General features: G+C 42.3%; 1 protein-coding gene across 1 annotated transcript in view; it reads right to left on the bottom strand.

The window, feature by feature from the left end:
- Positions 1–14,941, bottom strand: part of ADARB2 (adenosine deaminase RNA specific B2 (inactive)) — a 305,396-nt gene that overhangs the window by 19,611 nt on the left and 270,844 nt on the right. Inside the window, exon 7 of the mRNA XM_066200443.1 lies at positions 1,620–1,788. Within this exon, the coding sequence (XP_066056540.1) occupies positions 1,620–1,788 (169 nt within the window). The remainder of the gene's footprint in view (positions 1–1,619; positions 1,789–14,941) is intronic.

Raw genomic sequence — 14,941 nt, 5'->3', positions numbered from 1 at the left:
TTTGTTTTTTTTTTAATCAATAAAAATCCCAAGCTCATTTGAATTACATTGAAAATAAATAATAAAATTTGCAGTTTTTCTTACAATATTGAAATAATAGCGTCAATGAAGAGAGATGCAAAATTTTTTTTATCTTGGAAAAACTTTGTGGTAGATTCTTTTTCTTTTTTTTCTTCACAGACTTCAACGCTGTTTAGATGTGTGTCAACAATGAAAGGATTCACTCAAAGTGCTCAGCAGATGTGCTTGGAGAAAACCCAGCTCCCAAGACTGTGCATTACTGTCAACATCCCCATCAATAGGAAATGTAATGGTGTTTGCAAAGCTGATATTTAATTCACTGGCTAATGACATTCAAAACCACAGAGAATCCAATATTTGTATTCTTGAACATAAAATTGTTTAGTTTTTTGAGTCCATATGAGTCTGAATTTGGAAAACCAACTGCATATACACGCAGTGGAGTTTGGGTTTTCTGTTATCTCCTTATGAATAAATGAAAACACTGCAGCAGAAGTCGCTCTTTATCCCTCCTGCAAGCACAAAAGTTGTGATGATTACACTTAGCGGAGGGTGGATTTTCTGAGTCTGGTAGTATTTCCATTTGCTGGTTCACTTCTACATTTTTGTGACAAAATGGCAGGCTTTGCTAAGTTGACAGACTAATTTAGCCTTGGTAGGTCATCCAGTTAAAGCTATGAGCAGAATTTATGCATTTGGATGAAACAAAATTTCTATGATGTTTTTGGAAAGATTGTGTCTATGTTGGCCTTTAATAATTGGGCCAAATTTTTGACTGATGTAATTTAACTGACTTCTTAGGTATGATAGAGAATTTGATCATAGCATTTATGTTTTTATAGCTATAATGTGATTTATTTTATATGTAGAATTGCATCTATAGATAATGTACATTTTATATATATATATAAATCATGAAGATAAATACACCTACATGTATAGACACATACTAATAGTGCAATAACTGTGTAACCAAGCACACACATTTTGATTTCGGCTTGTGTCAGCCATCACTTGCTATTAGTTAACACCCTAAACTGAGAATGGTGAATATGTTTGCATTTTATTTGTTACCAGGGAATAATTATGAAATATTTACTGCATGAAAATTATTCTACATAAATATGTGTTGTATTTACAGAGCAGAAACCCACAGAGGGGGCTGTGACATGAGAGCTCTTCAATGACATTCAAAATAGTAGAAATATTCCTGGTGGCTTTTAGGGCACTTTATTCAATTGGGTGCAGATGAGCTAAGTTTATCTGTATGATAGTTGGTTTGCAAGTTTTGGGGTAAATGACCCAAGAACAGCAAAGTGGATGTATTTTATTTGCACAGTGAAATTCTGTTGGCAAAAAGAGCTGCAAAGACAGTTTATATTTTTGTCACACTGTAATAAGCAACTAACGATCCACAGAGAATTTGGGAAAATTTACATTCCCTCCTATTTATGTGGTCTGCTTTTGCATACAAAGGAGGTCTTTGTTTCTGCAGGGCCTGTCAGCACCTGCTGGCTGCTTCCCACTGGTCTCCATAATCCTCTGTGGCACTGAGCTTCCACATGCAAAGGCTTTTGCTATGTGTGTCCATCACGTACCTGGCAATTTTGTCTGTGCAGGACATGGTGATGAGCTGCTCCCCCAGCAGGACGCCGTCCCACGTCTGCGCTGCGTTGTGACACCGCACAGGAATCGTCCCTTCCCCAGACTCGATCTTTGTCCGCAGGTGCCCACGGTATTTCCTCACTATGTGCTTGCTGCTGTTCACTGGGAAAAATAAACACACGAATCGCAATAACTGAATATTTTTCGATAGGACCTGAGAGGCTGTGTTGATGCCATAGCTTGCATTTTGCAGAACCACCTGTGAAGGTCCTTTAAATTGGATGCAAAATTAGATGAGGTAACAGCCCAAGAAAGCAGTGCAGTGCAGAAAAGAAGATGCTCCTAGCATGGTTTTCTTTTCACATCAATCAAAGCTTACACAAAGCACAAACTGAGCTCATGTTCCCCTTCTATTTCCCTTATATATTTAAAAAGAAGAGAGGTGCTCTGTCTTTTTAAGAACCAGTACAATTTCCCATTTTAGGATTGAGTTGTGGTGGATGAATATTTGGAAAAGCTTGGTTCAGTGAGGGTCACCAAAGTCTCAGCTGCATGATGCAGACCAGTCTAATATTTTACTGTGATATTCAGTGACATTTCCCGAATAATTTCAGAAGTGAGGTTTTGATTTGTTACCATAAGATTTTCACTGAAAAATTCCGAAAAGCTAATGGTTTATACTCTGGATCAAAGGCAAATCAAAACTTGCTTGTTGTTCATTGCTGGCTGAAATTCCTCCTACAGTCTCCCTGAAGTGAGGTACTTTCCTTGTACTGGCCTTGTGTCATACCAAGATCTTTTATCACTTCTGTGATATTATATATTAGAGTGCAAGGCAGCAGCCCCTGGGGTGGCACAGGGCAAGCAGCTAAAGCACTTGTCCTGTGCCATGATGAACTGAGTCCTGCAGACATGCAGTAAATACAGAAGATAATGACATTTCAAAAGCACTTCACCTTCATTATTATGAAAAGAGAAAAACTGAAGTTCATTATCAAAATCACTCTTACACTTTTTACACTGCTACTTTACTCCTGGGTATTTTGGCTGTAAAAGAACAGGAAGGAGCAGCAAGGAAATCCTCTGGGTCTGCTCACTGCCTCACCCTCGGAGGGTTTCACTGAGGATCACCTTCTCCTTGAAGCAGACCTTCCACAGTTTCCCTCTAGCCCACAGGAAAATAACAAAAGACAGTACATGATGGCCTCTGCATTCAAGGAAAAGGAGCTCTGCATTTACAGACATGAAGCTTTCGCCCATATTGCCAGCTGTCCTGTGTATTTTTCCATGCCAGCTCCTCCTCTGGACCAGAAGGCTTCTACCTGTGAAGGTGATACTCCTCAGTCCTCAGTGGGCTGTGGGGATGAGTGCTTCTGCAACTGAGTAACACCAGTGTGTCAGAGGCTTTGGGGCTGATGGCATCTCTGGCTGTGAGCAGCTGGCTCTGTGCACCATCCCCAGTGTTGGTGGAAGCAATGGATTGACTGGCTGCTGCCAATGGGTGGTTTGCAATAAGGGAGAGGAATAAGAAATTGCTTCAGCCTACTGGGATTAGCAGAAGTAGCAAACACATGTAAAGCAGCAAAGTCAGCTGTGACCCGCCAGCACATGGGCAGCTGGGCCTCCAGTAATCATTGCCTCTTCTCTGCACTCCTGTTTTTTAAGAATTTAAGATGGGTACGAGTATGTCAGCAGTGGGCTGGGACAGGAATCTAATGGATTGCTTGGCCATGACCAAAACCGGTTTCCACCCAAACTCAATCTTCATTATATACAAAATATTGTTTATATTTATTGCTTAATATTGCAAATACTGTTACAATAAAGCTGCTACAGCATCTGAGTTTGGGGAAGAGTGGTTGTTGCACTGCCACCCCCACCAGCAGCCATGTCATCCCAGCAGCAAGGGATGTGGCGGCTCCTTGCGCCCAGTTGTCAGAACCTCACAAATGGAGACACTGCAGTGATCACCTGACTTGGAGTATTCTGGCTTTTCAAACTTGGGTTGTGGGAGAAACTGGGAATAACCAATGGAGAAATAAATAAAAAATTAATAAGCAAAAATGCCAAAGTCTCAGAAATGTCTCAGATCCCTCTGTTCTCAAATTTTCTGGTTGTGCCAACACTGTCAGGAAACCATTTCCATGACCATGTGTGTTGATCCTTTGCACATCGCTCTTGTCTGGGATGCTAAGTGCAGTATCATTCAGAGGATGCTCTTTGGACTGTGTTAGCTATCTGGGAAGGGGTTCATATTTTTCCTGGGACTCTGTGAGGAAACATTTTTAAAAAACATGAAACAGTGGTGAGCAGCATTTTTTATTATTAAACCACAGAGTCGTGGGAAAGGTACCATGAAATTTGGACAACAAAAGTAGAAAGTGATCACTTCTGCTTAGCAAACACATCTAGCTGAACAACAGTGAGAAATGTCTACCAAAACCACTTTGCCTTTGTCTGCACATACTGAGAACTGATGGCACAGCAGAGCAAGATCTCTGCCAAGGAAGCAGTGAAGAGTGACTCAAGAGGCTATTGCTGCTTTGCCTGGTGGAAAGTGTAACTTTAAGCAAACCAGTTCTCTTTTCCTAAGCTTTCCCACAGGTATAATGAAGCTAATGATGCTTCCTTCTTATGCAAATTCATTTAAAGGTACTGCTCAACAACTATTTATGAAAAACAGATGCTATCCTTTCAGGAAAGATCTACCACAGGAGTCTACCTGCTGGAAATCCCTCACGATAAAATGATTTTTTACTGTTTCCTTCTCCAACTTCTAAGAAAAATATTGTCTTTTGTTACACTTTTCCTATTTCCCATCTTTCTAGGTTCTCTTCTCTTTCTCAGCTCCTGCTCTGAGCCTCACCTGACGGTGACTTGATCTCTGAGATTATTCTCTTATTCAAGCAATTCAGCATGTTGACACACCCACATTTCCCATATGTGCAAAGACATCTGTAAGTGCTATGGAATTTTAGTGACTGCAGTATAAGATGAGCAGCCCATCATTTATGTGGCTTTGATTTCACCGCATAAATGTTACCTCAGTGAGGGGCAAAGCATCCCACAATATGCTGACAGAGATAAGGAGTGAGTTCAGGGGAAAAAAACGGCAGCAGGATTGCAAACAGCTGTTGAGCAGCTGGAGAATTTAAAGCCAAAAAATTTTGGGGAGAGGGATATGAAAGAGTTCTGTGTGTTTGGGGGGGTCTGGTAATTTAATTTGTCATTTGTCTATCTGATCTTCTCAGGACTGAAGGAAGTACGAAGGCCAAAGCACTCTACATCTGGTTGTTCTCACAGCATCTCAATCTGGACTGCAAGTGCCAGAAAATGAACAATAAAGTTTCCAAAATGCACTTGAAATGTGCAAGTGCACACTGATAGTCCCAGTTTGCAAGTGCAAACTGATAGTCTCAGTTTCCAAAGGCTCATACTGACTCAGCCATGTGTCCAGCTTTGCTCCCTGTCCCTGTGCCCTGCCCAGGGTGCAGCCGAGCAGTCGGCGCTGGCTGACAGGATTCAGGCATTTGTGGCCAGTGCACACTCACCCCAGGACACACTCCCACAGCTCAGATAAAGGGTTTTAGCTGTTCAATTGCTATTAAATTTAATGAATAGGGTGTGACTCAAACCTCATACCATGCTGCCTGTCTCAGGCTGCTCACATTGCTGAGGCAGTTGGGACACATGCTCCAAAAGATCATCTGTGGCATTTATATAAAATACTAATAACCCAAAGCTCTGAATGCTTTCAGATTGCCAATGATTAAATAAATCCAAATCTGCAACTGGAACACACTGAGTTCTTTTTTAGCATGTCATTAAGTAGCACAGGAAGATATAACCAAAGGAAAAGATGAGGCTCTGAGAGTTTTGCACTGAAGCTGCAGACAGACTCCAGCACATAAGCTGCTTGTCAGCAGTAAAAAAACGTGGTCCACTTGCTGGCACAGCCTGCTACGGATCATTTTAATGTAGTCTCAGAAATATATTTATTTATGCATCTTTAAGTCACAAACTACAGCCTACTGCTGTTCTGCTGTTCAGTATGATCAAAACATCAGTGAGTATAAGCATTTCTGATCTTCGCTGTGCTGGTTCTCCAACTGCTTAATCTCAGCTAATTGCAGGGGAGAAGGCGTCTGTGGCTGCCACTTCAACCAGAACAAAATGTCAATTCAAATTGGAATGGAAAAGACAAATTTAAAAATCATTTGGAGTGGTTTTATGATGTGTGCTACGCTCAGATGTGGAAATTACTCCTGAGAGTTCCTAAGATTAAAAGGTGCTGGATTAATTACTGGATTAGAAATGTACACAGACAGGTGCCTTGTATTTAAAATCAGTGAAACCCTCTGATTTCAAGCCTCACCCATTATTTTCGTATTTGCTCCAGGACCAGTTCTAGCTCATATGGTAATGAAAAAAGCCACTCCATATTTATTATTTAGTTAAAGAGTGAAGAGGAAATGGACGGTGATTAAACAGAATCACACAAGTAAGGCTCTGTCTGAAATTTTGCATGACTGCCTCAGAGGTTCATTTTCTGTTTCCCTGCTTCAGTGGAGGCTGTTCTCCCATCAGGAAAGAAGAAATAAAACAGCCTATCTTGCATTTTTTTCAGTGCTGGATCCTCCCCTCCTCGGCATGGTTTATAAAGCTCCCTTAGAGTAGTGTGAGACAAAGGGGTGGAAAGAAGAGTGTCAACATTTGACTGCCTTTGTATTTTGATGGTTATTAGAGATGCACTTTCCTCAACCAGATGCTGACTAAATGTTCAGCATTACTATTTCTGGAGGTGTTGAAGTGAGAATCACAGCACAGTCAACACTTTGGATGTGTCTGCTCTGCTGGGCAGCGTGGCTGGCCAGATAAATCCCTGCTGCACTGTTCTTTGGTGACCAGCACAGAGCCAGGCTGAAATGCCATGAGCCAGCTTTGGAAAGCAAGAAACTTTAGGAGTATTCTGAAATAAGTCTGAATCTGTGAAAAGAAGGGTCTATAGAGCTACCCCTGCAGCGACTTCAGGGATGTGTCCTTCCCAGAAGGGAACACAAGACCCTGTCTTGTACAGGTTAAACAGGATAAAAGTGTGTTGAGATGAATCCTTAAGAGTCAAGATACGACTTTTAATATAGGCTGTGAGGGATATGGCATCTGAAGGCAGCCCTAAGAGAGATTTGCTTGCTCCCAGAGCCATGTGGCACCTACCACGCTGTAGCAGATTTCATTTCAGATCTATGGTTTGGACAGGATCATTAAGTCCTTTATAGAAATAAAAATGCCGAATATGTATTTTATATGAAAATGTTACAAACCTGGGATGCCTGTAGATTTTGGATCTGAAATTAACATTGGATATTGAACTTAGTTACCTTTTCCCTTCTCCCTGCCTCTTTCTTGGCTGAAATACTGTCTTTGGACAGTATACCCTAACCTGACAGAATCCATGACCTGAGAAATGATGTTCCCTTTGGCATATTATTCTTCTTTCCACTAACCTAAAAAAACCCACCAAAAACAAAACCCAAACAAAAAGAAAAACAAACAAAAAAAACCAACCAAAAAAACCCACCCCCTCACTCTTTCCACTTCTTCCATAATTTTTCATCTGCCAATAGTTTCTAGTGATGTACTGAAAAAGTGTGATAGCAAAGTCAATTTGCCCATCCACAGATTATCAATATGTGCCATTTAATCTAGAAGAAGCAGTGAAGAGAAAACTTGAAGTTTGAATCCACAAGAACAGAAAAGAAACGAAGGCATTATTTTTCCTTTTCTGCTTTAAGTACCTATAAATTAAATTATTATTTTTTGATTGAATTGTGGTGTTAGAGACAGTAATTGTAGGATGGGTATAAGAATGGTATTCCAGCATTTTAAGGTTTATCAGTGAATGTTTTAATGAAAACTTCATTTTGGTCCATAAAAATGTCTCCATATATGAATACTGAGGGGAAAAATTTCATCTGTTCAGATAAAATATCACTTTTGCAATGAGGTTTTATTATTTTTGTAGGCTAATATGAAATGTATTGAAAGCTCATCCTAGGGAGAGGCGCCAAAATACTTTCATTGAACCTATGCTAGAGCAGAGAATGACACTCTAACACATGCAATCCATTTTACCATCAGACTAACTTCTAAGTAAGCCTGGACTCTCAGCAGGCTTTGATACCCTGAGAGGAAAAAAAGTCTGAGAGAAATGGCTCAAAGCCTACAAACAGGTTTTCTCTAATGTCTGTCTTCGAGGAATGCCTAGGATCAAAATGTGAGTAACTAGTTAAAATTCACTTTAAAACAATTTGCTGGCAGCAAAGTCATGCACAGCTTCCTCTGAGAGTTATAAATTACTGTTCCAGACAAGGAGGAATGAGCAGTACTGGGTCAGGTGTCAGGGAAATTCTTTGTGCCACCTACAAACCCAGGCTGTGGACTCCAGCCTACTCTGGAGTAGCAAAGCATTAATATGTTGAAGCCAAAAGTACAAGATTTATCAGTGGGATCAAGATTCTGTGCATGTGGCAATCAAGGAAAGTACAACTCAAACACTTCAAGATTATTATTTTTAATTACTAATTGCTCCTCTTGTCTAAAATCAGACATGTCCCGCTGTGGTTTTGAAAGTGCAGCTGCTCCCACAGAGCAAAGTTTAGAGATCTGGCAAAGGGCTGTGGCAGGGCTGGGAACTTTCTGAGGAGAAGACTTCTGCCTCTGAAGCCTCCATCAGGCTTGTCACCAGGCAGAGAGGGCCACTAGCTGGGGTCCAGCAATGCACAGCTCAGCTTTGACAGTGTGCAGAGATGCTGCTTGCTCTCAGGTCAGCAGCTGATCAAAGCCAGTGGCTGGAGGCTGCACGTGGAGAGCGAGATGCTGCATCCATCAGAGACCAGGGGAAACCAGCTGTTCACCCATGTCCTAAGCTGTGCATCGTGTCTTTAATTTGTTAATGAGAAATGTTTTCTCTTAAAGCTAGGCTTTTATCTTTTAAATAGACTTTGTGTGAAAAATATATCAACATCACTGGAACTGCCTATTTGGTGACAATTCTCTCTCCTGCCATGTTTTAATCAAGAAGTTTACACAAACATAAAGAGAATGTGTTATTCATCATAACCCTCTTTCTTTTATCAATAAAACATGCTGTTTTCATGTGGCTTTGGGATTTTGTTACAATTGGGAAATTGAAATCTTCAAAGATGATTTAAGGAAAATGTTGTGGAAGAAGTCAGCAAAATATGAAAACAGAAAATGAACTCCATGAGAGAGAAACAAGAGCAATCTTTCAATAATGTCGACAGATTTTCAGCCACACTGTGGTTGGTATGTCTAGAGAGGCTGTGGTTCCTGATGCATCACCAGATATATTCTAATTCAGCTTCTGGACCTCTGGAGTCCTATGGTCTTTAGCTGAAGAAATTAAATCTTGATCATCAGAAAATTATTCCTGTTGGCCTTCAAAATCTGGGGATTACAGTTACTAAATTATTCTGAATAATTTTGTGGTAGTGCATAGAATATAGAATGTTTTTCATTTCAGTATTCTACTCTCAGTACTAACTACCCTTTCTCAGAGCTGTGATTGCTGGATCCCTTTTATTCCTAGTTTACAGGTATAGAAATAGAAATGACCAGAGTGATGTGAGTTGCTCCAGACTGGCTAGAGAAGGCAGCTTGCAGGATCATGGTAAGAATTAAATTGTTTGCTACTCATACAGATGCCTTCAGATTTCCCTCCTAAGACTCAAAGAAACTCTCCAGAAGTCGAAGGACTTCCAGAAGTCCCATGAAGATCTTACCTGGACCTGGATCTGCCTGATAAGCTTTCTAAAACTCAGCTTATGAGTTTTACCTGTAACTCCCACTCAGTAGAAGGGCAAATTAGACTAAATTAGATCTGAGTGGGTGTAGTTTTCACCCACAGAGATTTCTCCCAACTATGGTTTGATATTTTCCACCCAAAAAGTACATGCCTTCTTTAGGTGCAAATCTATAATATGCTATTGGATGTTGGGGTGGAATGGGGGAATGTCCAGGAGCATGTGGTCTCCTTTTCCCTGCTGAAGAGGACTTTGGAGACACCACCATTCCTTGGGCCAAACAAATCTGGGGACAAGGAGCTTTTCTTGGTGAAATTTTCTACTGCTATTCTGAAAACTTCTCAGGCATGGTCTTTCGCTGATTAATGTAGCCTTTCTATCACATCTGAACATTGCATCCAGATGCAGTGTTTTACAAAGCAGCAAAACCCATAACAAAGCAGAATCAATAAATACAGTGCAATGCCCTTTGGCGATTCAAGCATTCTGTTAAAATTAGAATCTGATTATAGCTGTGGAAACCTGTTTTCCTGAATCCTAACAAACACATTTTGCTTTTCATGAAAGCTTTACAAAGCTGTGGCCAATGCTGGCTCCGAGCAATCCATAGTTTTTCAGCATATTCTTTCTCTTTTCCTGGATAGACACACACTGCACTGACATATACTTCTAAAAATCTTATTTTCTACTTTAAACTCCCCCTGAAACAACAAAACTCAAATAAGCAAAAGCAGCCAAGAATATCAGGAAGAGAAGGAATTGGGACATTTTTAATGCATTGTCAAAGGCAAAGAGTTTTCTCATGATGTGTCAGTTCTGACAAAGTTTTAAAATGGAGAGTTAAGAAAGAGAGCTGTCTAGCTCAGCTGAGAGGGAATTCACTGATCCAGGATTTGGGAGACAGAGATTCAAGTTTTTATTTGATTCTAAATGGCCTTGAATGAAAAAGCTTACCCTGAACTAGGCATGGGAGGAAATGAAACAGGGCTTTTCCACCCCTTGTTACTGATGACCAGGAGATAGGAGATATGAGAAATGTAAGATGTGATCCCAGTTTCACACAATTATTTTCTTTTAAATTTTGTCTGACAGGTTTTGGTTTTTTTTCTAGCCAGTCAGTACTTTGAGACCTGAAAACTGTTCATGAAGTGATGTTTTTATTCGCCAGTCAGTTTTAGCAAAACTTCACTAAGAACCTAACTACCCAGGCTGGTGGTGATTAATAATGGAATATAAAACAACAGCAAACTTTTACAGGTTGATTAATTGTACTGAAAGCTTCAGGACTCCAATGCAGGGAAATGAGAGCCACTTTCCAAGGTGCATCCTGGGCTCTAGCATGATAATACCAACAAGAAAACCAGGAGTGCTTTCACAGCTCTCTTAAGCCTGGACACTGGTTTCTCTGGCAGGTTTAGGGGCTAGAACAGACCTTTGGGATTGGCAAAATGTTTAGCATGACAAGTTGTGTAAGGAATCAGACCTCTCCTGTGGGTTACCAAAGGTGATGGGATTTCCAGACATGTGCACCATATATTTGCAGACCCTCTGGCACTGCTGCTCTGTCTGAGCAATGGGTCCATCTGAGCATCAAGACACAACAGCTGCTGCTGCAGGTTTTCCCTCAGGTGGCTTCAGAAGGGCTCAGGGTTCACAGCAAAGGGCTTGGGCCACTCACTGTCTCCCTTCTGGTACCTCCTTCAGGACTTTTTCCTCCCTTTTCCATTCTCTCCCTTCCCTGCAGTCTTGGATGAGCAGAGAGTGAGTAGGAGAGGCTGGGGGAGGAAAAGCTTCTTGCAGCACTGGAGATGGCTCCAACCCATGCCTGCAGGTCCTGTGTGGGTGTTGTGCATTGGAAGAAGCAGAGGGGCTTCACTCATCCTGAGAGTTTCCCCACCCCTCACAGGCTTTATGTTGCTGTCTCTCACCCACTTCCCCACCACAGCTGAACATCACAGACCCACTCTCCCTCAAACTTTCCCATCCTCACCGTGGCCCTCCTGTCCCAGGGTCCTACTGATTCCTCTCAGACACACTTTCTTCTCCTGAAATCCCTTTGCCCACCTTCCCCAGAAGAAAGCCCCCCCACAGTGCCAGCATGGATTTGTTTTAGACGCTGGAAAGAAATCTTTGAACTGTCTGCAGCTCTACTTCCACACCTGGAAAGCCCTGAGCTAAATCAGATCACTGCTCTGAGCGGTAGTGCTTGTGGGACAGAGGACCATCACAGCTGGGTTGGGGTCGGCTGTCATCTTTGCCCATCCTGACCAGGAGCACACTTCACCTCTGCTCCAGCCATGGGTGAAGTGTGTAAGTGAAGGAGAGAATTAAGAGGAGACAGAGGGAACTGTCCTCTGATCATGCTTTCCCTCCCAAGCTAACCTGAGTGAAAGCAGTCACACTGAAACAGCATTTCAGCAACCTGGGAAAATCAAGTCAGAAAACAGGGCACATATATCCAAACCTAGTGCCTGCTAACAGGCCTGAGCAGGGACACAAGCTCTTTGACAGACCAGACTCCAGTCAGCTGTAGAAAGTTGCTGCATTTCCTCTTTCTTTACTTTGGTAAATTGAGGCTGGGTCAGTGGCACAAGCAAAAGGGGCCACGGCTACCATGGAACGTGACCTCAAAGGAGGCTGACAAAGGGTGCTGTGCTCATACCTGAGCCCAAACCTTTTGGGTAAGACCCAGTTCAGTCTTAATGAAGTGAAAGGACAATTTCCTTCCGCCTTCTTTAATACCAGTTCCCTAGCCTGTGAAGCAATGCAAGAGCCTCTTGCTGTATCTGCAATTTCTGCAGCATCTTTTATATGACAAAGCAATCTGGGGTGACCACAATAATTCATCCAGTCTTAGGATTATTTCTCCTGAGGCAGTATTCAGCACTGCAGCCTACAGTGGCGTATGCATTTTTTTAGTTTCCTGTTACTTCTGGGCATGGTTCTCTGTGATATTTTTGTTCTGAGATTCCCCCAAGGTATTGTTCTGCTCAGTCATATGAAAAATAAGAAAATAATGCACCTTCATCCCAGTTCCACAGCTGGGCCATTTATCAGCATGGAATCAACTATATGGCCTAGGAGGAAGCTGCTCCATGCACCAAATAGCTACAAATTTCCAAGCTGGTTTCCTAAGCTGCATCAGGCCAGCAGCTGTGACAGAGATGTGATACATGGGAGCACTTGTGCAATGGAAACAAAAAAATAGTGTCCAAGGGATGACCTATGGTTATCCTCAATTTTTGTACTGGGAAGGTCGGTCACTTTGTTAGAACCTGAATTTTCTTCTAGTTCCAGATATCTAATTTCTTTTCCAGATCACTGAGTTACTTAGATGGTTCTTCTTGAAGCACTCTTACCATCTACTTACAAGAACAAAATTTGTCCATTTAACCAAACATGGGATTGACAAAAGGAAGGCAGAGATTTCTTCCCCTTGAGTATCCAGAAATGTTCACCAAACCAAATGATTTTGGGAATGATTGTAACCCAGTTACTGCCATGAGCATCCTCATTGTATTTCCATCCTGATAACTCCCTGCAGGACACTGAGGGCTGAACTCTGGGGCTGAGACTTTCACAAAAGTTTTAGGAGATCATCAGACTCCTTAGAGGGTCTCTGTGTGAATCTGGCCTTCTCCAGCCAGTCTGCTCAGGACATGACTTTCAGGGATCTGCTTTGGGGATGAGGCAATCTGGGTCAGCCCCATCTGAACACGGAGTGCTGAGTTCCTGGTGTGAGCAGGGCACTCCTTCACAGCAACCCTGGTTTTGGGGGTCAACAGAGTGTTTTTTTTTTTTTTTTTCTGAGAGTGGAATGTAAAATCCAGCATCCAGAATCAGAAGCAGGGAAAGCACAGGTCTGCCCAGTGAAAGCATACTTGATGTAGAGAGCACAAATGTGTCTTCCTGGGTACTCTTCAGTTCCCCAACTCTCTGCAAACTGCAGTGCACATCTTCTCCTCATCACATCACCTACCAAGGCAATGATCTGGCTCACGTGGTTGCAAGCGGGTCCTGCTTAGATGAGAATTCTGTCAAATGTGTGTGCATGAGAGCTTCAGCACAGCTGTAGGTTAATAGACAAGCAGGAGAAAAACCCCATGTGGAGCAGATGCAATGGTGTGTTTCAGACCTAAAGGAAGTGTGGGATAAAACAGGAGCTGGGCTATCAAGGAGTCAATGGCACAAGGCAATACAGCATGTTAGTGAGAGATAGAAAAGCAGCTCAGGGGAGAAGAACTGACACAAGCCCTGGGGCAGATTCTGTTTGTCTCTTTGGTGATCCATGTAGTGAAAAAGAGAGAGCACATCTCTAGAAAAAAGATGGACAATGAGGTAAAGTACTGCCAGGGAAGGAGGAGTGGGGAAGTAGAGGACTTTTTTTGCTCAAATTTTCAAGCAACTCATTTTGCTTTTCAAGAGACTTTAAAAAAGAAAAAAAAAAAGCCAATGAGTCAAGAAGCACTAAATTAGCTAGGATGGTGCTCTAGCAAATCAAGGGCTTGATTGTTCTGTGGTTTGCCCTAGATTTAGGAGAAAGGGCAAAATATGCAACAAATACTAGAGGGTGAGCTGCCCCCAGGGCTCCGCCTCAGGAGCTAGAGTGCGTGTGCCATAGTGGGGAACAGCAGCCCCCTTAGGCCCTGCAGGAAACCCATGCTAACTTGATCCTGTGATACTGCCCTTGGGAGAACTCAGAAATCCAGGCATCCCTGGCTCAGATGTACATGAAGGGAGAAGGCACCAGAAAGGGAGGTGTCCCAGGCTCCCTGACCTGCAGCACTGAACTGAAGGAGGGGAAGAAGCTGCATCTGTGAAGGAGCAATTAGAGTTGTGAGTACACTGGGAATATGCTGCCTTTTTGTCATATAGCTGTGCTACAACCTTGAGGCTGACCTTGAAAAAAGGATGGAAAGGGTCTTGGGAGACATTGAGCCAGGACAAACCCATAAAAAGCATCTGAAACCCCTGTGGCATTTCCCAGTCTCATATTCCTGCAACACCACTGACCTTGGCTGGTCTCCTCTCCTGCTCTCAGCTGCTCTTGCCTCTCCCTCTACTCTCTCAGATTCTACCTTCTTCCAAAGCTCTGACTTCATTCACTTCCTGTAAACTTGCCCAAACTCTTGACCTACAGGCACCAAAAAATAGTTAGAAAACCCCTCCCTTGCTCAAAGCAGCCTGCTCCAACTGGATTTTGTCTATCTTTTAGGGCTGCCTAAGGATGTTATCAACAAACAAGTCAGCTTGCCTCTAATTCAAGAAGGCCATTTCTTCAAATTAAATTATGATTTTATATCTTTGTTCCTAATCTCTTACTTTCCTGCATGAAGCTGGCATGGGTGTGGGCTCTCTGGACCTCTCCTCTGCATTGCAGCTGTCAGACTTTTACACTTGTCACAAACTTAGTACTCTGCTCTATCCAGTAAGAAGTAAGCCAGCTTACATCCGCCCTTACCAGAACAAAGCTCATAAGAAGGAAATGTGAG

The sequence above is a fragment of the Chamaea fasciata genome, unplaced genomic scaffold, assembly GCF_029207755.1.
Source record: "Chamaea fasciata isolate MVZ Bird 193981 ecotype frontalis unplaced genomic scaffold, bChaFas1.0.hap1 SCAF_1, whole genome shotgun sequence".
NCBI classification, from domain to species: domain Eukaryota; kingdom Metazoa; phylum Chordata; class Aves; order Passeriformes; family Sylviidae; genus Chamaea; species Chamaea fasciata.
Note: the sequence above shows the minus strand (reverse complement) of the source record. Positions and strands in the feature narration are given on the sequence as shown.